Source organism: Siniperca chuatsi, linkage group LG8 (genome assembly GCF_020085105.1).
Source record: "Siniperca chuatsi isolate FFG_IHB_CAS linkage group LG8, ASM2008510v1, whole genome shotgun sequence".
In the NCBI taxonomy this organism is placed as follows: Eukaryota; Metazoa; Chordata; class Actinopteri; order Centrarchiformes; family Sinipercidae; genus Siniperca; species Siniperca chuatsi.
In genome coordinates, this window is record NC_058049.1 from 23,869,209 (window position 1) to 23,895,487 (window position 26,279).

At 39.3% G+C, this 26,279-nt stretch overlaps 1 protein-coding gene across 3 annotated transcripts in view; it reads right to left on the minus strand.

The window, feature by feature from the left end:
- Positions 1-1,197: 1,197 nt before the first annotated feature.
- Positions 1,198-26,279, minus strand: part of si:zfos-2326c3.2 (misshapen-like kinase 1) — a 66,788-nt gene continuing 41,706 nt past the window's right edge. For 2 of the 3 annotated variants that reach the window (XM_044204822.1, XM_044204825.1), the window contains 15 exons: positions 26,041-26,111; positions 24,397-24,476; positions 22,040-22,128; positions 21,595-21,689; positions 20,815-20,899; positions 20,328-20,495; positions 19,436-19,544; positions 18,983-19,138; positions 18,528-18,671; positions 16,902-17,036; positions 16,613-16,713; positions 15,427-15,576; positions 9,929-10,088; positions 8,976-9,115; positions 1,198-7,854 (listed from right to left, as the gene is read on the minus strand). In XM_044204822.1, coding sequence (XP_044060757.1) covers positions 7,771-7,854; positions 8,976-9,115; positions 9,929-10,088; positions 15,427-15,576; positions 16,613-16,713; positions 16,902-17,036; positions 18,528-18,671; positions 18,983-19,138; positions 19,436-19,544; positions 20,328-20,495; positions 20,815-20,899; positions 21,595-21,689; positions 22,040-22,128; positions 24,397-24,476; positions 26,041-26,111 — 1,767 coding nt within the window. In that variant the 3' untranslated portion in view covers positions 1,198-7,770. The remainder of the gene's footprint in view (positions 7,855-8,975; positions 9,116-9,928; positions 10,089-15,426; positions 15,577-16,612; positions 16,714-16,901; positions 17,037-18,527; positions 18,672-18,982; positions 19,139-19,435; positions 19,545-20,327; positions 20,496-20,814; positions 20,900-21,594; positions 21,690-22,039; positions 22,129-24,396; positions 24,477-26,040; positions 26,112-26,279) is intronic. The other variant, XM_044204824.1, reaches the window with a different exon arrangement.

Sequence of the window (26,279 nt, forward strand, 5' to 3'; positions counted from 1 at the left end):
TATCAATGCCAAAAGTTATAGCCCCTTAGACCTCGAGAAGATGCATGTTTTGATGTCTGAACAAAGTTGCTAGCCCAAAGTGTGACTACGCTAGAAGAAGTGCAAAGTTGCTTTACTGTCATCTTTGAATCATAATTATCTAGCTTCGTCAGTCAGCAGAGCGCATTCAAATAATTTAATATATACAGTGGTGTGAAAAAGTGTTTGCCTTCCTGATTTCTTATTTTTTTGCATGTTTGTCACACTTAAATGTTTTACAAATTTAAATATTAGTCAAAGATGGTGGAGTCTTGAACACTGACCTTAACTGAGGCAAGTGAGGCCTGCAGTTCTTTGAATGTTGTTGTGGGGTCTCTGAATGGCTGAAGAAGAACAAAATGAAGACTTTGGAGCGGCCTAGTCAAAGTCCTGACCTGAATCCTATTGAGATGCTGTGGCATGACCTTAAAAAGGCAGTTCATGCTCGAAAACCCTCCAATGTGGCTGGATTACAACAATTCAGCAAAGATGAGTGGGCCAAAATTCCCCCACAGCGCTGTAAAAGACTCATTGCAAGTTATCGCAAACGCTTGACTGCAGTTGTTGCTGCTAAGGGTGGCCCAACCAGTTATTAGGTTTAGGGGGCAATCACTTTTTCACACAGGGCCATGTAGGTTTGGATTTTGTTTTCCCTTAATAATAATAACCTTCATTTAGAAAACTGCATTTGGTGTTTACTTGTGTTATCTTTGACTAATATTTAAATTAGTTTGATGATCTGAAACATTTAAGTGTGACAAACATGCAAAAAAATAAGAAATCAGGAAAGGAGCAAACACTTTTGCACACCTCTGTACGTATTTTACAGTATATTCACAGCATTTAAAGCAAGACTGTGAAATCTGAAAGAGGGACTAACACATTATTCCTCCTACAAATGAAGAATTTAATTTGTAAATAACAAATTGCACTTTTGCTTAGGTCAATACACTCTGGGGGTTTTGCTGCTACAGCCTTATTTGGTCTGGTATGACCAGTAACTTGTGGCTAATATTAGCTAGTGTTAGCAAACTATACATAAATATTGGTGTGTACCTGATATTGCTTAGTCAGTCCAATGACTTTATGACTTGTGCTACATGGGTAGATAAATCTTGGTAAATCTAGGTAAAAAGAAAAATCTTGTTAGTACGACCTTAAAAGCAAACAACACACCACTCAATTCAAAATATTTATTGTTGTCTCACTGTCTTTTGCCTCTTTACATGGAAACACAAGTTAGTGTGTGTTCATCTCAAAGCAGGAGGGTTACAGTATATGATGCATCAAACTTAGGTCCAGTGCAAAAAATAAAACAAAGTAACAAAAGGATCAACTATAATGGTACAGAAATGAAATGGTTAAGAGGAATATATATTCTTAAATATAAATATATATATATATATATATCTATATAATATTTGGTATTTTATAATCTCAACTTCTCTATATAATTTACAATTTTTAAGAACACAACTGTCCTGTGTGTCACATAACATCAAAAACTCCATATTGCAAGCTTGTGTCTTTAGAGTTGGGTAACTTCAAGTTAGTCCACAATATACTGACTGTAAGTGTAAATTGTTGGTTAATCTAAACCAGTCTAGAATATATCACTATCAGCCTATTGGTTCTTTACAATGAGTGCTATCAGGAAGCTGAATGGATGGAGCAAACCTAAAAAGGCTCATTATAATTGCTGTCCCTCTCCCTCACATCTTCACTTCCTCTTCCTCCTCATCATAACCATCATTATCTATAAATTCTCAATCCACATGTGCGTTTTGGTCCCATTTTTGGCTCTGATAAATACATTGTTTTACTCACAACAAGTTTTTTTCCCACCGTTTTCTTAAATTGAGTTTTTGATACCAAAGATTATTGTATGCTACAGCAAAAAAAAATATAGCCTATACACTTTTTTAATTGTGCATTGAAAGCAACATCCATCATCTATTAACTGACACCTGACTCAAGCCACCAACTGCCTTCTCCAACTCTATCCTTCCTTCCCTTACAGACTGAATTCCTGCTTATTGAACACCTGTTCCCAATCTACATCACACCACACAAACACACACTTTCTTTAGAACCGCATAGCTCATCCTCAGACTTTTGCTCATCAACAGGCTGGAAAATAACAGTTGTAGCGCTTAATGTAAAACTATGTAACTTTTGAAAGAAGAAACAACACATTCTTCCTCTTAAAAATGAAATTAATAATCAAAAAACGCACTCTTGATCAATTCAGTACACCAATAGAGGTGTTTTGCCTCTACAGCCTTACTAGGTCTAGTATGACCAGTTCCTTATAGTGGCTAATGATAGCTAATGTTAGCAAACTTTAGATAGATATTGCTGTGTAACTGACATTACTTAGTCAGTTCACTGACTTTCTGACTCTTTTCTACCTGTGCAACAGTTACACTATGTTTTAGCATTCACCAATATCCCATAACCGCCACTTGTAGCCACAGTTCTGCAAAGGTTAAATAGCAAACCTTATGCAACAAATTTGAGCTGCTTTGTATCAGCATTTTTCTGCATCATGCTTCATCCCACTTCACCAATGAGCAAAAACCAGGGTTTGGGTTAATTCTGTGGTCTGTTTTCATGACTCTTTTACTCTTAAATTGGTCAATTATGCCAAAAGAATTTGATGTAATATATATATATATATATATATATATATATACACACACACTGATATGTACTATAGATGGGTAATGTTGTTATAAAGAATCATGTTTACACGTCATGATTTCCTTTATCATGAAAGTCTGATGCACGCATCGCATCTCAAATCTCGCATATCTGATGATGTATGTAACTAAATAACAAGAAGTAATAGAAATGCAATATACTTTCCCACCCCAGCCAATCCAATGACACAAACGAAAATAAAACTTTTCCTGAATTGGCTGAAGAGTCCTTCAACAGGGCTGGGGGTGGATGGAGAGATCTGACACGAGAGAAAGAGCTATAAGAGCGAATTAGGCATGGGAACAAAGAGCCAGAGAACGGTACTACATGGTAACAGAGAGCATGACAGGTGTAGATGGGTAGAGGAGAGAGTGGAGCGAAAGATGCAGAGGAAATGAAAGGAAGCAGTAAGAAGAGACGTGTTGACAAAGTGAGAGAAAAAGAGTTGGTGGGAGGGTTGGAGATGTGAGTCAATGCGGGCCTGAAACAGAATCTGTCATCATCTTAACCAGTGGAAGGTGTAGGCGGAAGTGCACTGATCTCTCGCTCTCATTAGTGATACAGCTACAGTCAAATGTTCAGCACACGAAGACAAAGTGCAGGAGAAGACAGAGAAGACTCGAAGAACCCACAAAAATGTCCCCATTTTGTCTCAATACTGTAGCTTTAGATGGCAAATGGATGAACCCTGATATATAACGCATGTGCGACTGGATATCTTGTAGCAGAACTGATTTCTATGTTGTTTCTTAAAGCAGGATGACGAACGATGCAGATAAAACATTTTGTTAAATGTCATATCAAATGGAAAATTGGCACATTTAGAGTAATATTTTTTAAGTGGAACAATGTAGAGAAAACAACCTAAAATGTCCTTAGAAATCAAACAACATAGCTGTAACCTGTAACCTTTGTTCTGAGCTCAAATTCGACAGTATAGGGACAGCAACCGGTTTGATATACTTCCATGTATCACTCATTACAAGACTCATTATAACTCACCTGATAAAATCTGTCATGGTAATATAATTGGAGGACAATAATCAGTGGTAGACTACTCATACATATACATTATTGCTTTAAAAAGTAGGGACATGAAATCAATCTGTAACGACATTCTCACAATTCTGAACTTTATTTTGTAATGAGAGAACTGAAAAAGTAAATCAAAAGGACCGGTGCAAATGGAGATTAATGAAATAACTAATTTGTTAACTTGTGCTTACCAGCACCACGTGCACTGTTGCTAACCGGACGTCTATGACGGAGCGTGTTGGACAGTGGAGTGCAGCAAATACAGGCTAGCTACTGTACACCGTTACTGTTCATTGTCCATGTGAATGAAGAGCTGAACACATGCCGGACACTGTGGTAATTTAGGACTAGTTGTGGTCTGGTCGCCGGTCCTGTCTGGACTCTGATGGCCGGGGTCTTGCTCAGGAACCTGGCCAAACCTGTGTTGTGCTGTGCCAGCCACGATTTAACAGCTGACCAGACCTGACCAGACCTGACCAAAGCTGACCACAAGCTAGCACAGTGCCTGATTCTAAACATGACATGTCATGTTCGGCGAAATAAAATTCACATATACAGTAAATCTGAATGCATGTCTGTCTCCAGTGTCCAAAATATGTTTTGAATTGTCTACAAACACTTTTTTCTACATTTTTTCCAATTTTACATATTTTTAATTATATCTTAAAACACGTAAGTATGTGAAATATAGTTGTGTCATATTTTTTTATCTTATGTGGAAACTGTACACAGCTAACTAACTGTGTAAAAAGAGGAAATGTGACTACTGCTAACCAAGCTCTCTACTATCTATGTGGATAGGCTTGCTAGCAATGTGAACTAGAAACTCTATTTCAAGCTAGCTGGCTTGGTTCTGAAATTTTTAGCCCAGGTTAGCTAGCAATTCTGCGTCTGTTAGCCTGTTAACATTAGTTTAGCTATCTGGTCTGGTCTCTCAGGGAGAAATAACATCGATTCCACTGAAACAAATACTGTAAGAAATTTGGTGACAACTTAGCATTAAGACAGAAAGTTCATTTTCCAGTTTAAAATATTCTCACAGAACCAGCTGCAATATTTCTTTTAAGTCCATAATATAAAGTAAAATGCAACGTGTCACTGAATACAAAACATTTGGCGCAAATTTTTGATAGCCTCAACATTCAGAGTAAATATAATGTAGAGGATAATGTAGCACAAAACACAACTAAGTTTTTAAAATTTGTATGATGGAAATAGATCATAAGTAGATACATTTCAAATTCACATTTGAAGGTAAAAACCAATTATTTCTTCACTTTTACCAAACCTAGCATTGGCTAAAGCATAGCTATTAAATATATGAACACTAGCAACATTAAATAGAATATATTTTGTTGCAATTTAGCAAGACACATCATTCCTGGGAGATTTTTCAGGCCCCCACGTGTCTGATGTGTTGGTCTAGTTGGCGTCTTTTGTACAGTATATAATAATATACCTTTAACTCTGTAAGTCTTGAAAATATAGATGATTTTTTTCAGAGAAACATCTCATCTCTTTATCTTTCCAAATCAAGCAGTCAGTTGTGATTTGTGAATTATCTTACATTACATAAGTTGGATTCAAGAAAGCCAATAAATCAAAGCCTTTATCTTTGGTTTCTTGCATTGTGTAAATGACAAAAATATCAAGGAAAACACAGCGAATACTAAACAACAGGGCATCTTCACTTTCTTCAGCCCAGCTCATTGCATCTCGTCAGATCCAGGCTTAAACAATTTCTCAAGGTGACTAAAAACTAAAACAGGTGTGCCATTGTGCAAAGAGCCTGACTTACACACGTTAGTAGAAAATCAACCCACAAAACAGAATTCACGTTATTTGATCTTGAACACTTCAATCAGGTTGGTAAACCTGGACAGGAGCCTTCAAGTTCACTGTCAGTAGCTCATGTTCGTGCTCACAAACACTGAACTTTCAAAGATCATGGAAATAACATGTATGAACTCTGTTCTGGGATGGAATTTCACATTCATAAGCCTTTAATTCTGTACACATACATAAAGGATGGCTTGTCAATTATAAAACATTTAGAAAACAGCGCATCTTACAAGATTATATACATCCTAAGCTGTACAAAACAGATGCAGAAAAGCATTTCTAGTCAGTTACTGTGGAGTTGTTTGGTATCTCTACTTGTGTACACCACTTTTGCTGTGCATTACAACTGCAATTACAGAAAAAGTACAGGGCTCTTAAGGTCCTTATTATGGAATAAGACTACATGGTCTAGATCTGTGATGGAGTGAATGCTCAAACTGGGATCTAAGACGACTGTTGGGTTACTGTATTAAGGACGTGTTAAAGCAAACCTACTCAGCTAATTTTAATGCAAAGTGTGCAATGCAGCAAGTATCCCAGGAGATCACTTTTGCCTAATTGGCAAATGACTTCAGGCTCTGCAGAGAGCAATGTCGACTTCCAGCTCATAATTAGGGACAGAATGACCTAATGAATAGTCTGAAGTCAGTGAACTATGTCTTCACGGCAGTGATTCAATTCTGACATTTGTCCTTATTATAAGATTTGCATGGGCAATATATTTACAGCTAAGGATACAGTTAAACATAACCGATTGAATCTATGACGTGTAGGGTGTTATACTGGATTAATGTCACCCTAAAATTGTCAGCTCAGACAACAAAAAATTAAACTCTTCTTTCAACAAAATAGCATTCGGTAGTGCGTAATATAATGCTGTCTAATAATACTATATGGTAATCAACAAAATAAGGATTTCGTACAGTAAGTGACCAATTTGTTTGGGCCCTTGATATCCGCTGATAGCAGTGAAGAAGAAAACTAAACACAACTAAAGGCCTTCATAAATAACACTGCTGAGGTATTGGAGACAGACAACACAGGTGGTTCGTGGATCTGGAAATTGATTAGAGAAAATCATTAAGAAAAAATGGCAAGCAATAGTGACAGAATGTGAAATGACATACAGTAGTTGTCCTGCTTAGTCCACAATTTGGCCCCAACCCTGTCTTTGAAATGCCCAGATGATGTCCATGGAGTGAGTGAGGTTGTTGAAGGTTGTTGTAGTTTCACTCCTTTTAACACACAGGCCGCTTGCGTGAAGACAAACCAACAGTTGAACACCAGAGTAGGAAACATCACTCTCCTGGTCTACACTAGGAGAATAATTATCCAGGTATTAAGACTTGACTTCATCGGATGAAAAGGAAGCAGCTGATCCAGTAATACACCCCAGCCAGGCATTGTTAAAGCAAATATGAGTGAAGAGCTGATATACACATAATTAGCTGAGTAACTGATACAACGGAGTCCTTCAGAAAAAAAAAAAAAAAAAGGTTAAGTGATCCAGGAGAGATGGGCTGAGTGTGGAACAAACTGAACGGACTGTTGTGGTCCCCAGTGCTGACAGATGAGAGGAGGAACGAGATCTTGAGGCCAGATGTTGCCCGATGATCTGGCGTTGATTAGAAATCAACAGAATCAAGCCGTCAGTTTTGCTTCCAGGTATCTGGATAAAACAGGACACAAACGGAGTCTTGATTTCTGCCACACTGGTGCAGTGATGATGGTTTGCAGCCTGAATCCTGCTGGGAAAGACTCCAGGTAACTCTGGAGTTCAGACATTAGAAAACGCTCTGGGTGCTTTTCACATTATGGATGCTGACACTGCTAGTTGTAGCTCTCAACACGTCCACGGATGGGTGAGGTTGAATTTCAGGTCACTGCAGCTGAAGGAGCGATGATTCAGGCATCAGCATTGAAGGACGGAGTGATGGATTCAAGCAGTTTTGCTGCAGCCGGAGTTACGATCAACTCAACTTGGTGGCATTCACATTGAAACTACACAAGACAGAGTAATGGATCCGGGAATATTTAGTTGATCGTTGCATGGTGTCCGCTATCCATGGAGATGAACATAAGTCAGCACAAATATAAAAAGGCATCGCCAGGCAGACCCGGAGTAATGAAGGCAGACACCACCAGTTGAGCCCAGAGTAACAGGTCCAGTGGCTACCAGTTGAACAGTGAATTCTGTCCCAGAGTCATGAAGTAAATCTGACTGCTGCCTCCTGACTGCACTGAGGCAAAGAAGACCTGCAACAAGAGAGAGACGCGGGTTAAGGAAGTTTACAAGATTTTCATAAATACAGCTTACTGTGTTTCAGGTTAGACTGCTCGGCACAGAGGGGAACTGTGGGTGATGTGAATCTCACCTTACCATTTTTTGACAAGAAATTCTTAACTCAAGGTCAAGTTATTAGATTTCTTCTGAAGCTTTCAGACACATTTCATGGCCTTCTTCAGTGGACGGAGTTTGCTCATTAAGATGGTTCATTTGTCATCATTATGGAACTTTGGTCACGTGATAACGGACGACTCCATCTAGAAGCCACAAGATGTGGCTAAAAGTCCTGAAGAAATCTACGACAGTAAGTGGCCCTTGACTTGAGCATTCTTTGTCAAACTACTATTTCGCAAGTTCAAGATGAAACCTTCAAGCTCAACAGCTCATATTTTGTTTTAAATGTTTATTGAAGAACATTTTCCGACATTAATGGTAAACTTCTGTATTCGTTATGTATGAAATGGTGGGTATATATACAGTATACAGTACAGCATACAGAAGATACATTCATTAATACAAACTTGTTTATGATGTAATAATATATTAAACAGAGCTATGACACAAACTGACTACCAACTGAACCAGCTACTGAATTTAACTATACTGTTTATCAAATGATGAATATCTATCTTCATTAAAAGAGCATGACAGGAAATTAAATATTCAGGGTCATGGCAGTTAATCTACATTATAAAAGCTCATTTAGTGAAAATAACACATTCACACATCTGAATTTATGTTTTATAGAAATCTAAGCATGTACATCAAACTGTCTGTGAACAACTTGATGTACAAGTGAGTTATAAGGAGAGAAAGAAAGAAAAAGTGATAGTAATGCAGGATGAATACAAATGCATTGGCAAAACACAAATATTGCATTTGCTTTATTTTGCTGGCTGTACTTTACATGTGACCATTAGGAACTTTAAAAATAATCTTACTTCTTTACTGGGCTGATGTTTTATATACTTGTTTCAAGATGCTACAATGAGATAATAAATGAACTGATGTTTGAGTGAAATTACTGCACTTTGTGCTGCAGATTTAAGCTAGTGCTTTAAGGTAAATCTAGACGGAGTTGAACTCCTACCTTATCATTCCTTTCACACAGGAACTTGAGTTTCTGGGCCTTTTTGTGCATGAAAACTCCCTCCAGGTTCCCTGTGCTGGCAGACCTCAGCTCTATGGCCTTTTCTCCCCAACCCATCACCTGGTTCGACTGAAGGTAGGCTGCAGAGAGAGGGGGGGGGGAGAGACGCAGGGGACATGGATATGACGAGACAGAAACAAAATAATAAAGATAGCTATAAACTGTAGGAAATAGGAGAATTGTGTGTGCATGAATAAATGTATTCCCAAAAGACAGTCCTTATGCTAGAATAATGACTACTGGACCCAACACACACACACACACACACACACACAAGTTTGGTTCACTATCCCCGTGGGGGACAGTCATTGACATAATGCTTTCCCTAGCCCCTTTCCCTAACTTTAACTATCACAACTAACCCTAACCTTAACCTAATTCTAACATGTACCCTAAAACCAAGTCTTAACCCTCAAAAAAGCCAGCGGGGACCTCACTTTTTGTCTCCACAGGTTAGTGTGCATTCAGGTTAAAGTCCCCACCGTGATATAAGAACATGAAACACACACACACACACACACACACACACACACACACACACACACACACACACACACACACACAATCACTACAGTCTTATTTTAGCCCACCCTGTCCCAAATCTGTCTTCATAGAATCTGGTTCAGGGTAAGTTCTCAGGACAGCTGCTGATCTAGAATCAGTAAGTCAGACAGCAAGCCACTATAATGACATCCAGCAGTTACTTAAGAGCACGATCCAATTGTTGAATGTTTCATCTCTCAGTTTGGAAATGTATGAATGTGTCATTGTTAAATCCACACTATCTGGTGTATCTGTTGGTAATGTAGAAAAAATACTCTTTCATGCTTTTGTGTGTGTTGTCATTTCAGCAACATGTGTGGCCCTTGTGTCTGTGTATGAGTGAAACTTACCGACCGATGCAGGCATCTCCCCCCACTGCAGCACAGTATCCTTGGTGATGCGCCCGTAGGTGTCAATGTAGATGCCCTCGTCTTCGTAGCAAACCAGAACCTCTGTTCCAGCGCTGTTTGGCAAAATGATGATGGCATGGGGATGAATGGAACCCTGGATCTATGAAACAAAGACACACAATAAACACTATTTACAACTAATTCATAAAAAAAAAAGTCATTAACAAAATGACTCAAATGACTGCAATCTCAAACAGTTCAGTGTGTTTGGGCACTTTCTTCGCACATAAAACATAAAGGCACATCTCTACTATAAAACAATTTACAAACTCTCTGTCTGACAATGTCTTTCAGTTGTCTGTAAGAATATGGTTCAATTCTTAGGTCACCATCATTACAATCTACCAAAGTTAAGAGAGTCGAAGACTACAGAGAATGTTAAAAAAAAGTGTTAGAAAAGAAATACAAAAACAGTTCATTTTCCTCAAATGCAATGAGATAAAATATTCTGAGTAGAAAGAAAGAGTGACACGTGGTTCTTTTTTCAAAGATGAGATTTCATCATAAAACTGAAATCCCTGACTGATGTAAATTTCAATATGACAGTCAGTGGCACTGTGCAGGAGGTGACTAAAAACCCCAAAATAGTCAAATACTAAGCTTCTCCTACTGCTTATTTATTATCAATAAAACACGTTGACAGTATAACAGCTCAACAAGTCTTTTGCATGAAAGCACTTCTGCAGCACTCATCTGACAGAGATTTCATCCAGCAGCCACTATCTAAGTCGACATCTCTCTAACGAGTTCAGAAACATTTCTCTAACAACAGCTCACATCTAGACAGAATCCCCTCGGCAACAAAGCTCCTCCAGGAAAAAAAGACAAGTTGAGCAGTGTTTTGTGCTGTGCTACAAAAAGTGGGTAATTCTAGTTTACGTGAGCGTGTTTCATACATTACCAGAGTGTGAGCCACCACAATCCTGAGCATCAGAACAGGCATCCACAGACGCAACGCAATCTTAATCCTCTGCCTTGGAATCAGCATTGTTACATAGTTCGCAGGCAACAATGGAAGATGCTTGTGTGTGTGTGTGTGTGCGCGTTTCTTTAAGTGGGTGAGTGGTGCATTGTGTGTGTAAGTGTGTGTGGCTTAGGCTTGTGTTTGTGAATATGTGAAGTGATGAGGAAATAGAAAATCAGTGTTGTGAGTGAATACGTCTTACTGTTGATGCAGGTGGGTGTGTGTGTGTGTGTGTGTGTGTGAAAAGATGTGCACATGAGAAGCGAAGGTATGTGTGTGTGCAAATGAGTGTGTGTCAGATTACGGATATACAGCTATGAAGAAAGCCCGGGAGTGTGAAGTGTCCTCAAGAGTACTCAAAGACAGTGAACTATGAGGATGTCTAAGTGTAAGTGAGTGGGTTTAAAAGCGCTCTGTAGCTGAGTGTGTGTGTGTGTGTGTGTGTGTGTGTGTGTGTGTGTGTAAGAGTGTTGAAAGCTTGACTGTATATGTGAGAGAGAAAAGGAAAAAGGGAGAAAGAGGCTGGAGAGCTGAAATGATATCGCAGCAGCAGTATAAGGCACTGGTGTAGTAGGCAGCTGTGTGCACACTCGCTTAATATACCAGAGGAGCAGTGAGAAAAAAAAAAAACAACCTCTCAACAGAAGCAAGAACAGGTCAGGACACACACACACACACACACACACACACACACACACAGTTAATGATCGCGAGAGAAGGAGGACAGGAAGGATGTATTTTTAGAGCTTATTTCTCTTTTCGTATGTCCGTCTCTCTACCTCTCTAGGTCCAACTCCCCCATGATCATAGAAAGTAGCACACATTAAGGGTGGCTGGGGCTGTGTGTGTGTGTGTGTGTGTGTGTGTGTGTGTGTGTGTGAATGGGCGAGAGAAAGGTGCTGAGAACATGAATGAGAAAATAAAACTTAATCCTTGCACGAAGCAAAAATGACTGATAGCTGGAGAGGCAAGAAACACATGAAGAAGAAATTTCCTTCATCCAAGTTAATGTTATGGAATATTTAAAAAAAAACCCAAACAAACTACAAAGTGACACTCCCTCACTTTCAGAGATATGGCATATTAATACACGTGTCGAGTCAGCTGACGAAATCCCAATTAGTCCTTAAACATTGATGTAGCCTATTCTGTAGTCTACATACTGCATTACCTCCTCACTCTGAAATATATCAACTATCTACTCACAAAAAGTCCTCAGGCTGACCTCTGTGTCTTGAGCTATGACAAAGATCCAAAATGTGACATGGGCTTCATCGCCACAGTATCACAAAATGATTGAAAGATGAGGAAAATCGTTACATAAATCATTAAACCATAGAAACCAGAGGAACCTTGCTCCCTGCTCCAGTCACCCACTCAACACCATGTGAAAGCATCTGGTGTAGTCCACAGACAGTATATGAACCAACAAAACAACTAACTTACGACTTTGGAAATGCTGTGTTACACTTTGTATTGTATAAGAAAACAGGCTAAAATGTTCCAAAGTTTAAATACTTTGTCATATCCTGAGCCTCAAACCTCTCTAGCTCTTGTTAAAAACATATTTAATAGAATGTGTCAGAATCTGAATGTGAATATGACTCACCGGCGAGCTATACATGCCCACATGCAGCAGAGGAGAGAAAAAAAAATATGACCTGCTCTCTCTCTAATTGTATCAGCAGTGGGCGATTTGTTCACATTCAAAGATGCAAATTCATTTGCACAAACCTTTTTGGAGATGGAAAAAAGCTTTTACAGACTTCCATAAGTCATTATAACTCAAGGACGTTTGCATCTTGTAAATACATTTCACAAATATTACCAACACATATCTTAATTCTGTGGAAATGTTTAGCCATAAAATGCAGTCAACCCTCATATTCACAAACTTGCAAATTAATCTAAACTAGAAATGGAAAAGATGTAACAAAGTGAGTACATCATATTATAATTATAGACTGATGTTTGGCTGCTCCGGTTTTACGTCCAATGGTAATTAGTGTGTGTCTTTGCTATAGATACTATATCTATGTGATGGATCAAAAATCAAATTAGTATAAGTCAGTTAGCCTAGGGGCGCTACTTTAGTGTCAGAATCATTGAGGCAGCTGCATGTTCATTTTTCACATCTCTGGACTTGATATATTCTTTAGATGTCAGCCTGCACTCTCCTCTTCCTCACAAAACTGTACATCACAGCAGAGAGTGCACTGCTTTCAAAGGAAATAAGAAAGAGCCGATTTACTTGGCTGTAACTTGACACCAGAACCTGCCACAAACGTTTCGCCATGCCAGCTGATTCACATATGCCGCTCTGTGAGGCTGTACTTAGCATTCAGCATTCTGATGTTAGCGTGCTAAAGTTAGCAAACTCATAATGACAATGCTAACATGCTGATGTTTAGCAGGTATAATGTTTAGCATTTCACCATCTTAGTTTAGGGTGTTAGCATGCTAACATTTTAGTTAACTAATTAGCACTTAACACAAAGTACAACTGAGACTGATGGGAATGTCATTAGCTTTGCAGGTATTTAATCATAAAAAAATACTGGAAATAAAAGTACAGGAAATAAAAAAATTTGACCTGATAATGGTGCCAGAGCAAAAGTCTCTAGTTCTCAGCCTCAGGATGAAATTTCATGGCAAATTTTAGGGCAATCCATCTAATAGTCATTGAGATTTCAGTGTGGACCAAAGTTGTGGACCGACGTTGCCATAACCAGAGCCACGCTGGTAGTGTGGCTAAGAATATAAACTAACAAACAAACCAGATCATGTCTTTGTGTTATTGTTAAATTGGTTTTATGTGATAAAACCATAGTGTCCCTTTCTAGATTAAGTATTTTCCAAAATCACATCAAACATTCCAAACAATTAAATATTCAACGAAAATCAAAATAAACTCTACCTATGACTGGTCTAAGACCATCAACCATCTTTTGACCCAGGCTTCATTTGATCAATGTCTACAATTTTAACCGAAAGTCCAAACGCCATACGAGGGATAAAACAGACTCTGTCTGAATAGAAATATGAACATGAGTCACAACATTCTGTCGTCAGCTCTACCTGCCCACGGACTGAACAGAGAGAGAGAGAGAGAGAGCGAGAGAGAGAGAGAGAGCAAGGGTAGTTTGGTAAATGTAGCAAAAGAGAAGATAAAAATGAGGAGAAAATGAGCAAATGAACAATTCCACATTAAATGACAGAGTGGGAGGTGGAAAAGAAGAGAAGGATGAAAGAGGAAGAGAAAAGTGTTTGACAGCTATAGACTGGGTGGGAGGAGAGTGGAGGGAGGTGGAAAGAGGAGAAATAAAGGAGAGCAATGACTGACATCTGCAGACTGTGAGTGGGAGGAGGAGGAGGAGGAGGAGGAGGACGATGAGAGCATCCTGAGAGACTGACAGAGAGTGAGGTGATATTGTCTACAGAGAGATAACAGCTGATGGACAGAAAGTCAAAGCAAAAGTCAGGTATAATAGAGAGTTCCAGCTGCAGAGAGGATAATATCTATATCATGTACAACCTCAGAGATGTCTGTACTCAACGATCTCTAAACATGTAATACTATCTAAAGTATTTTCATTAAAAACATACACTATCTATATACGTAGGCTTTTCATATACAGTTGCTATGAAAAGAATCTCACCCACTTGATCTTGACATAAATCAAGGAGTTGCTAAATTAGCTCAAAATGCATTTGAAAGTATATAAAAAAATCTAATCTAATAAAAGTCTTGCAATCCAGTTTACAAAAATATCTTCACACAAGTAAACATGTTATTAATTCGTTACCTTTTAGAAAATGAAAGAATCTATATTAAGTTGGTCTACTATGTGTAGACTTTAGAAAATTCAAAATGTAAAAAAAAAAAAATCTAAATTGAAAATATTTTAACACATGTTGTAGCAGAGGAAAATGTGCAAAAACTGAATTGGGACAGTACTTTTACAGCAGCGATGTGAACTTACCAGCATTAAATGCTGGAGGTCAATATTTATACATATATATATATATTATATATATTCACATGAAAATCTAAGTAGAGGTTTGTCCACCTCATGGAGTAAGTTGTGGGGACATATGTGCTGTCGACATGGGATGTGGAGAGCACTGACCCACTACTGCTGTTTTCACAAAGCTTATTAATATTAGACCACCCTGATTATACAGTAGACTTTACAGTACATCATACTGTAAAATGACCCCCACATTTTCCAACACCTGTTTTTGAAGAAAGACTTCTTTAAGATTAAAAACATTTTACCAGACTAGTCCTATAAGTTTCCCCAAGATATTATCAGTCTTGTCTTTTCTCTCCTAAAAGTAAAACATGAAATTCCAGGACTTCGCTGCTAACTTTGACCTTTTTAAAAAATAATTGGAAAACCTATTTTTCAGGCAGACAACCAGACAAACAAGCAAACGTATAGAGCGTAAAGAATATTAAGTAGACTCTTACATGTGTAGGCAGGTAGAGGTCGTAAGGTGTTCCAGAGTCGACATCAATGGCGTGGAAACCAGACAAGGAGCCGTAGATGACCTTTAACCTCTGACCTTCCTCCACTGTCAGGTCAACAGACAGCGGTTTTTGAGGCAGAGACCTGAATGACTGGGTAGAAAAACACACATTACCAAACCTTCAAATGACTTAGAAGGAACAGTCTGACACATTTTCAAAATAAACTATGACACTAGTATTCTAACTGGAACGGGGCCATTAATAATTAATCAGCAATTGACTTTGACAAGTTGCATAAAAATGGGCATCCTAAGATAGAAATGCTATTACTACCACAAGGTAGTATATTTTTAGCCTTTTCTGAGGAGAGCGGGTTAAACTACGTAGTGTGGAAAAAAAGTAGCTCAGGCCACGAAGGACGCAAAGAAATGGGACACGGCTCTGCTGAGAATCTGTGTGTATGACTCTCATAGCCCGGATGTGTCATGTCTATGTGTATGTGCAAGTGTATGGCTGTGGAAGTGACCCTATTAGATTTCTTGTCCTAGATATGCAAAGATGTGGTAAGAACAGAAAAGACAACGGAGGACAGTATTGTTAACCTGTTGGTGGTGGTTTAACTACTTCAGAGATCCCAATCTACCTGAGCAGGTTGAATTTTACATGTAACTCCATTTGCTTGAGATGAATTTTTATCGTCTGTATGGTGGCAATTTTAGATATTTCAGATTCTGTTTGTTAGGTTTCACTCTGCTTTGATAAACGTAGCTCAGCTTTCATCAGTCTAAGCTTTACATTGTCGGCCATGGCTGTAAGTTGGCATGCTAAACACAGCATTGTTAGCTTGCTACAGTAACATGACTACAGTTCACGGCACATATACGTAAAGTTTTGGAAAAGTGGACAGTTTGATAGCGACACTAGACGAATCCTCTAGGGACCACGAAAGTCTGTACCAACGTTAATGGCAATCCATCTAATATTTCAGATATTTCAGTGGCGACCAAAGTCCAAAGCTAATGTGGCTAAAAGAAGATCATTGTCATCATCATATAACATACTGTAGTGTTTACAGTATATGTTGTTTACATTGTTTTTATGGACAAAGGCAAACAGCTCTGATTTCTATTCTTTCACACTGACAACACAGAAGATACATTTTACATTTTATTTAAAGGTTACCAACCTTGAAGGCCATGAATTTGTGGTATGGTTTTGGGGCCCAGGCGTACACCTCCACAGCATTCTTCAAAGCAATCACTAAGAACTTTATCTTCTCGTAACGCACTGAAGAAACAAGATGGACAAAGAGACCTTAAGAAGTTGATACCTGATCACTCCCGATCACGTCCTGTACATGTAGCTCTCAAAGACCTCTACTAACACAATACTTGTGGTTTACATTTTTTCTAGTTTGTAGCTTGGAAAAGAAAAAAATATGACCATTCAATGTGCCCTTCGCAAACTGTACTTACCCACTTTATAGTGTACACAGCCCTCCAAGTCACCTACTGAGGTCCAACCCTGTCTCTTCTCCACCTCTGGGTCGTTGTGTAGGATTTTATTCCTTAACCAGGACAGATAGTACAGACGCAGCTTGTTCTTTTTACCTAACGACGGAGAAAGATGGAGAGCAGGGTGAAGGTGAATCCTGTTTAGATGAAACTTGGTTCATTTCTGTTGGGTGACTGAGTAAGCATGAACAGACCAACAAGGACAGAAAGCAATGTCCTCCTTCACATTCATCCAGTTACATACAGTTGTAAAATACCGCGGAGTATTTGGAAAATTGACATGCTTTGCTGAAGGGCACCTTAACAAAAAGTGATGGTGAAAGGAAGGTAATTCATTAAAAATAAAAGAATTTCCGCCCCGCGGTTGTATGCCTCTGCCAATCAGTCAAGTTGCAGTTTACATCCATGTCTCTCCAGACTCATAATATACATGCAGTGAATACTTGGAAGGAATTGAATAAATGCAGTGTAGTTGAATAATGAAGTGTATTTTTTGGCTAAATGGAAGTTATCACTATATTGATGATATGATTCCAGTGAATATACATTTTTGAGCTGATTAATGAAGGATTATCATAGATGTATTGGCTAAACAGATACACATGTTCTTGATTACTATGTAAAGATGGATTCTTATAGAGTATAGCTACACAAAATGTGGTGCTTTTGTTTTATCCTGGTATTTTTAGATGCAAAGCGTCTTTATGAGCTGTAGGTGAAACTCACTCACTCGCTAACTCACAAGATGACGACTAGCTAGGCGCGCTCCAATACGCTGTTTGCAGTCACGTGATTCCAATGACACTTGAAATTTAGAACGAGGCAGGAAGTGAAAGGCAGAATGGACGAGATGGAGGAAAGCCTGTACTGTGCTAGTTATTGTTTAATAGTGTCGTCCCAGTCAACATGTGTGTGAAATCTGGAATCGCCCAATTCATTCTAAGAGTATGGCTAAAAACCTATTTAGAGGCCACAATGACTTTGACCTTTGAGTCAAAAGTGTCACCTATTCAGTGTCCGACCTACTGTGAAATATGGTCACAATCTCCCCTTCTGTTCGTGAGTTATGGTGTTGAATAATGGCCAAAAAAGTGCTTTTCCAGGACATTATGATGTCACAGTGAAGTTGACCTTTGACCTTTTGGGGAACAAAATCACTTCATCATCTTATCCTATTAAAATCCTATTGACATTTTGTTATAATTAGCGTATGAATTCTTGAGTTATGGCCAAAAAGGTGTTTTGTGAGGTCACACTGACCTTTGACCACCAAATTCTAATCAGTTAATCCTTGAGTAGGACGTTTGTGCCAAATTTAAAAAAATTCCCTCAAGGATGGACCACGCGCCGGCCACAGCTGTCGCCAGCATGGAGGCATAAACACATTATTATTAGATATTTTGATATATGAGCAAGGCTGGTGGCCAAATTACACTCTGTTTGGTCTGTTTCTGCCTGCTTCACTGTATCGGGCAAGTCAAATACAGTAACTGTGTGAATGCAGCCCAATGAGAATTCTTGGTGTTTCTAGAGCAACATTCATCTGTGTCAGTGTGTTTTGTGTACTTGAAGCTACAGTTCACGTACCTGATATAGTGATCAGCACATTGAGTCCTTCCAACACATCCATCTGCTGAAACCTTCGTCTGCTGATGAGCGAGTAGACTTTCCCCTGACCACTTCGATCCAGCAGCCACAGACCATTCTCTGTCCCCACCAACAGATTCACACCTACAGGACCAAACAGATGCACACCTTACACACCACCACTAACATGCTGTGTCAAGCACCCATCTGTCTGTAAGACATCAGTAAATCTGCACATTGGTGTGAATTTCAAAACAAACAATATATGGAGTCTGCACGACTTTAAGTCACTAAAGTTTGTTTGCCAAGACAGTCAAAAAAGCGAAAGCCTCACTTGTTCACCATCATTTAGCGCACTTTCCCTTCTCAACACATCCACAATACACACACACACATAAAAATAAATCACTCCTCTAATGAGATATTTCAAACACAAACAATATAAAACTACAAACCCCATAGTCCAGCACAGAGAACCTCGGTGTTGAATTTTTTCTTGTACTTGCGGATCTCTGGAGTGTCGCTGTGTGGTCGAATGTTGGTTGGATTCACATTCACCACGGAGCCCTTCCTGTGGTTCTCTCTCTTGATTTGCTCACCCTTACTGCCTGCTACACAGAGACAAAAAAACAATGTTAATAGTGCATGGTGTAGTTAAATGAGTACAGTGTCTGACAGGGCCCAATAGCAAAACTCTCAGGTAAACTACTTTATATAAAAAAACATCTAGAAAATATTCCATATATCACTTAGGATAAAGTGAAAGTTAAATCATTTAGCGTCTAACCTTCATTTACTTACATATGAATATGTAAGTATGCATGCAGCACTGTATGTTAGTTATTGTATGTGTGAGTCTATGCACACTGTGTGTGTGTGTGTGTGTGTGTGTGTGTAAATGTACTCACTAGGGCTCTGTGGTGGCGATGATATGGGGATCAATCTTGGATCGATGAAGGACAGGAAGGAGGAAGAGGAAGATGAGGAGGTGTTTTTACCGGTAGGACTGCTGACAGCCTGATGATGTACAACAACAAGAAAAACTGTGAGTCCACAGCATTTTTTAGTGTTTATTGTTTTGGCTCCATACGCAATATCACAAATCCTATTCACGGCTTTATAGATCAGTGGCAACAATTCTGCAACCTTTTAACATCACCAACAACTCTTAGGTTCCCTCCCAGCCATATTTTATTTCAGTCTCTAAACATTATTACTACAAATGCATTCGTGGTTCTAAATTTGTGTGAGGACGGATGAAACGCATGGTTGGCCAAGTAAGCACATTTATGTTAAATGAAGATCGATACCACGACAAGACTATTAAGACAAAGCATATGATTACTGATATCTGTGCCACTACTTCCCTCTGGTGGACAAATGTAACTAATGCAACTAGTCACATATTATTTTTAGGTACAATTCCCTTGGATTTGGACAATGCTTTCAAACGCTCATAAACAATGCTAATAAACTTGTATTAAGAATTTTCTCTAATCTAATTAGGTTATTCAGCCTGTTTTTATCAAAATGATATGATCTAATTTTCAGATTTGCTTCTACTTTTGAAACCTTTGTCAATACAAGACTTGATGACATCCTACCATGAACCTTTTTTAATGTGTTGATTAAATACATTATTTCCAAACATAACTCCTGCATGATGTGAATGATAATTGGGAGGGAAAAGGTCATTAAATAAATCACTAAAAAAGAGATCGACATGGTGTATGTGTGTGTTCCTGCGAGTCTTTTCAGTCTATCTGAGTCTCTCTGACACATTCCTCCAAATAAACTCACATGCAGTTCCTGGTGTGTCGGGGATCGAGGGGCTGTGGGTGACTGCGAGTAGTTGAGTTCACGTGTCCGCTGCTGCTGGCCCAGTGCATTATGGGTAGGACTGGAGGAGGAGGTTTTCTGCAGAAGGTCTGGTAGCAGGTAGGTATCATCTGAACCGATCCGAGAAATCTGTAGAACACACAAAGAGACAAAGTACCAAGTCAGGGGGTAGCTGTTGTAAATATATATCTATTACATGCTGTCACATCTGAATGGCATGTCAGCACACTGAATGACCCACACAGGTTTAAATGCCCGTGACTCTCTACCAGTCAGAGTATATGTGGAGTTTATCATTCCACCACCTACATCAGTCGTCTCCCTCTAACAGTATGGATATTGCACCCTCTAGCTGTTAAACATGAAAATGTAAAGAGGAGTTTGGAGGAGAAACAGGGGAGCTGTGTGTGTGTGTGTGTGTGTGTGTGTATGTATGTGTGCAGGTTACCTGGTTAAGATTGTGGTGAGGTTGCAGTATGATGCCATCGGGTATTCCTCTGAAGTATTTCCCCTTTCCGTTGGACAGGCCAGACCTTGAAACACACAGACAGGTCAAGATTTTAGACCAGAGCCTGACTGCAGGGACTGAATTTAGATCAATATCAAGATCAATACATCCTCAAGATCAATGGCAATGAAAATAAGGCTGATTAACTTCCTGGGATCAAAAGTGGGACCAGAAGAGACATCATTTACGTCAATAATAATAATCTATTTACCCTCACCATAAGTAGACACAAATGCATTGCATCACAGTAATAATACAATTCACTTTCATGCCACATTTGTGGGCTTGATTTTCAAGGTTTAGATGGTCCAATAAATCCTAAAAGCCATGGGATTTAATCCTGCATGTAAATCTGTGTAAAGTGTTTTGGGTTCAATTTAGCCTTGGTAGTCAGCAAAAACATTTCCACATACAGGCTTTCTCAGTAGATGAGACAGAATTCTGAGTAAGCATTGCGCCTTTTTACTCAGAATTGTCTCTGATTCTTCATATTGATTTCACAACTGGTGCATTACATCTTGCAACAGGTCAGGTTTTGTAACTGTGTTGTTTGGAAACACTGACAGAATGGCTCAATTCTTTGTCACGACTGTGATTTTCAGTTTTTTGGATTAAAAGAAAGAAACACTGGGTGAAATGCTTGGCGTACTTAAATCATGGAAAGTTTTGAACAATATAATAAGCTCAATGCAATTATTACACAGATGATGACGATCTCACCTGTTCCGGTCTTCGTCATCGCTGCTGCCGACCTCGTCACTGGAAGAGGAGTATTCTGTGGCGTTGTTAAGCCGACCGAGAGCAGATCTTACACCCTACATGACCGAGGTGAGCAACAATTTGAGTAAATGAGGTCAGGTGAGTCAGAGGATCAAAGAAAGGGCGGAGGGAGAAGAAACAAAAGATTTAATGTGGTATAGATAAAGATGATTACACAAAAGCACTTCTACATCTAAAGAAGAGGGACTTGCCATAAAATACTCTTACATTTAATGTACTCCTCATTGTTAATCGAGATCAGTGTAGCTACGCTGATTTTACTGCTAATGTTACTGCCTGGACACACACGTCAGAGTATGCAGGTCTACATGTGTACAACGTGTGGCAGATCAGCAGAATCTGCTCATAGCTGTGAAAATGCCAAGGAAAACGACTCTTTATTTACTTGCGTATGTCCACCGGTTACGTTTTCTTGTGTCTTCCTGTGCTGCTGTAGACGGTGCTGTAGAAGAGGACTCTCCAGCTTGAAGTAACCTACAATACACACACACAAACACACACAAGCATACTCACATTAGTGGCAGTTCTGCAGTGTGAAATTGGCAGCAGGGTGGTGTTAAGCAAACCACTGAACCCCAACCAGATTAACATTAGTGGTGAGAGGTATAATTACTATGGACAAATGAGGCCATTGTCAAACAACGGCAGCCTTTCTGGCCTCTACATGGGATCTAACACTGTGTATCACTGGGCTGGATAGCTTTACAGTCACAAACTCTAATTGTGTTATGTTGGAGCAGGTGCACTCTGAATGGACCCAAAGCCCAAAGCATAGCTTGACCTGCTAAAACTCTGTGTCATATTCCCTACATTGCACAAATATCTTAAGAATTGTCATAAGAAAGCACTTAAGAAAAAGTGAAATTAACTATTGAAATAAATGTATTAACAGTGATGACAGTATCTCTTTTTTTTGGCATCTTGGGGCAGTGCAACAATATTGACACATTATCACCTAATAAAGTTGAAACGTATTAGCAAACAGACACAGAGCAACATTATCATTCATTTGGAGTTGTGTGTCTGGCCACCTGACAAATCTAAGTCCAATATTCACTCTCCTTTGGTCTCCATCAGCTCCTGAGGGAAATATCTGGCTCTTTAGCTGCTAAATGCTCCATTATGTTCACCAGCAAGCTGCTAGCTTTGTCTGTCTGCCGTTTGCTGCTGAGAAGCTTTTTCAGTACAGTAAAGTAAAGTAAAGTTGTTGCGGGCTGCAAAACCAAGACTCTATACAACTCTGTAGAAGTGAGAAGCACTGCAGAGCTGGGTGATAATTCTCATGAATCACTTCAAGCAACCCCTTTCAGATTACACACATTTGATCCATTTTTGATGTAAAAGTATCGATTAGAGCAGCTTTAATGTGTTGACAAATAGTGGTCACATTAATGAATCTGTGTTGGGTATCAAGTTGCCACTAGATGGCACCAGAAGTTTTGTCTCTGTTGCTACTACCACACTGGCTTCAGAACTCTGCTACTGGTTAGAGCACAAAAATGATTGTTTTATGGCACGAAACAGGAAAAGGCCACTGTTCCTCCACCACATACCGAGAGTTTCTGGAAATGACAGAGAGAGGTCGTGGGAGAAGTCGCAAAAATCATTTAAAAGAAGCAACACCTTCCCTGGTTACACGAATCAAAGGGGTTTATCGGAAATAAAGTCTTAATTTTGAGAAACACTAGCCCCACCCCCTACCGACTGTGTAATCACTGTTTCTTATAGGTATCATAATCAGTTTGTGATTTATATATATCAATGCTACAAATAATTTCCAAAAATATAATTCAAAGAGGAAAGCAGCCTTTTCTAGCAGATAAAAAGCTTTTTACCACAGTAAAGCTGTATGAGTCTCTAGGAGAATCTCTGATCTGTGGCTCCAAACAAAGGCCGAGGCCAGCAGCCAAACTGAGTGGGAGGCATCAAAAGTTGTTTCCTCTCAACTACACACAGAGGGAAACTTTGAAATACTCAACATATTCTCCCCGTCTTCCTCTCTTCTCTCCATCTCTCCCAGTCTCTACCAGAGCGGCTTCAGACGACATAGAGAGCCGAGCTTTGAAATAGATGAGTTGTTTCTTTCTCTCCAGACACACAGGTAGAGAGGGCAAGCTCTGATCGCATTACTCTGCGTTGCGCGCTCTCGCTGCTTTATAGTAAGTGTATGTACTGTATGTTGAGTCTGTGGTGAGCTTGGTGTGGCTGCATGTGTCTGGCGTGTCTGTTCATGAGGATATTGTCTAGGGTGTGGGGTGTATGAGCATGTGTACCGGCTGGGCATATGTGTGTTTAGGCTGTGGCTCACACACTCACACATAAATGGCACTAGTTCACACCATGGGCCACATATGTATGAAAACAGGGTTGAGCTTAAACAGTCGTTATCTGCTGCAGTTTTGTTTAAGCTCAACCCTTGTTTTCATGGTCATTTTGTTCAGAAACAAAACAAACAAATTACGTGGCCAGTTAATCATTTACATTATTACTTTTACATCTTGAATCTCTTATCAGAAAAGAAGGCAGTGGTCATGTCATGTAGGAACCCAAACAGAGAAATAGTCTCCAATCCTGAGAGCCAAACTACGACTTGAAGCCACCAGAGATGACTGAACTACCCATTGTATCTCTGTGAGCACAGTTTAAGAACCTGTACTTTTTGGGGTTCGCTTTTAGTGCTCATACAGAAGGTAACAGCATGTGACTAAGCTTAGCGAGGTGCAGAGTTAAGGTGTCACAGACCCGGGTGGTTGCTGCTGGTAGAGGAGACTCCATGAGACACAGATCTTCCACTCTTATCTGCTACAGACACTGGACTGCCACTAGATGGAGAAAGAGACACACATACAGAGAGAGACACAGATGGGAGAGAGAACCGTGATCAACATTATTGCACTTCTATATGTTGTAATTTTGAGTGTATCCTTCACGCTGCCACTGCGATTTCTTCACCGTTAGTTTCATCTAATCGAAAATAATAATCCAAGCTAAACTAATCTGATCTGCCCATGACCGACTGTTCTCTAAAAGTGTGTGCCAGTATGCTGAATTGTAGTGTGATATAAACCCTCACAATAAATAATGTTCACTCTAGCTGAAAGGAGAACTCTGTGGGGAAGAACTACCCTTCTCATACCAAAGATTACAAATAAAGAATGTACATTCACATTCTATTTAAGACTAATGTTATTTGGTCTTCTCTTGTTTCCAGTTTAGGGACACACAGAAGCATTGTATCTTTATGCTGCTAAGCAATGCTCACAGATTTGCTGCTTAAGGCAACCTGCTGGTTACTCCCAAAGTCAAGAAACACCTCACTGTTATAACTCTACTTTGGAGGTAAGTATATAAAATACACAATATGAGCCAGTGGAGGAACTGCTTTATGAACAGATCAGCTGGTATAAGATTTTGATGTATGAGTAAACATGTACAATATGGCTTTTTTATTTACATTGTTATATCAAGGTTCAGCAGTGTTGTAAGTGAACCTAAGTAGCTATTCTCAAACTGACTGGTAATTTTGTCATTCTACAGACAGCATTGACATTCACGATTTGCACTGTTTGACTCTGTCCATTTACACAGTGCACTAGTGTGTTTATTTAAAACAGAGGGAAAACAGATGTGTCTCAGGTGCCTGGGCTCAAGAGTGTGGTGTGCAAAAGCAATGAATAGCTAGCTAGAAACAAAACAGTAGTATTTAAAGGAGAATTATTAGTTTTTTCTTTTTGCAATTTAGGCTAGGCTGAAACAACCTCTAAACAACATTGACATATTATCACCGTATAAAGTCGTTATGGCTAACATGCTACTAAACAGTTGCCTATTTACACATCCAGCAGCCATGGAGCTACACTGGCATTCATCTGACCACCAAACAAATGTAAGTCCAATATCCACTCTCTCCACTCCAGCTCCTGAGGGAAATATCTGGCTCTTTAGCTGCTAAATGCTCCACTATGTTCCCCAGCTAGTCACTAACGTTGTGTGTTTGTCATTTGGTGCTGGGCAGCGTACAGTGGGTTTATCAGAGCTGAAAATAGCTGCATTCTGCTGCTGGAAACGAGGTTTATGAGAATGGTGAGCGTGAATCCAAACAGTGAAGTTGTGGGCTGTAAAACCAAAATAATGACCTGAGAGATGCTAAAACAGCATGTAGAGCTAAATGCGACTACAGAGTCGGATGATAATTCATCTGTAGATAGCGACCCCTTTCACATTAACCATAATTGTTTCATCCACTGTCAATATAAAATACTGATCAGTGTAGCTTTAAGGGAAAAAAGTACCATAGTAATTATACCTCTCACAAATATTAGGCCAGCCTTCATAAACGATACATATCTCTATGTTTAGTGTGCATACGGTGTAGTTGTGGTCTACCTTGAAGCAGCTCTCTTGTGTCCCATCACCAGCTCTTGACAGTAGAACTTAGAGGTAGTGCGTTCTGGGACCTGGAATTTACACAAGACAGAACAACAGAGTTGATAGAAACACATGTTAGTGAATACACAAAGATGGCAGTCTCCTGGTGGTCCTGATTGTTTGTTTCACTTTTCATAAGTTTGAGAGGGCTCTTTACAAGGACCTCATGTCTAGCCAAGCAGGGTTTCAGCTAATTA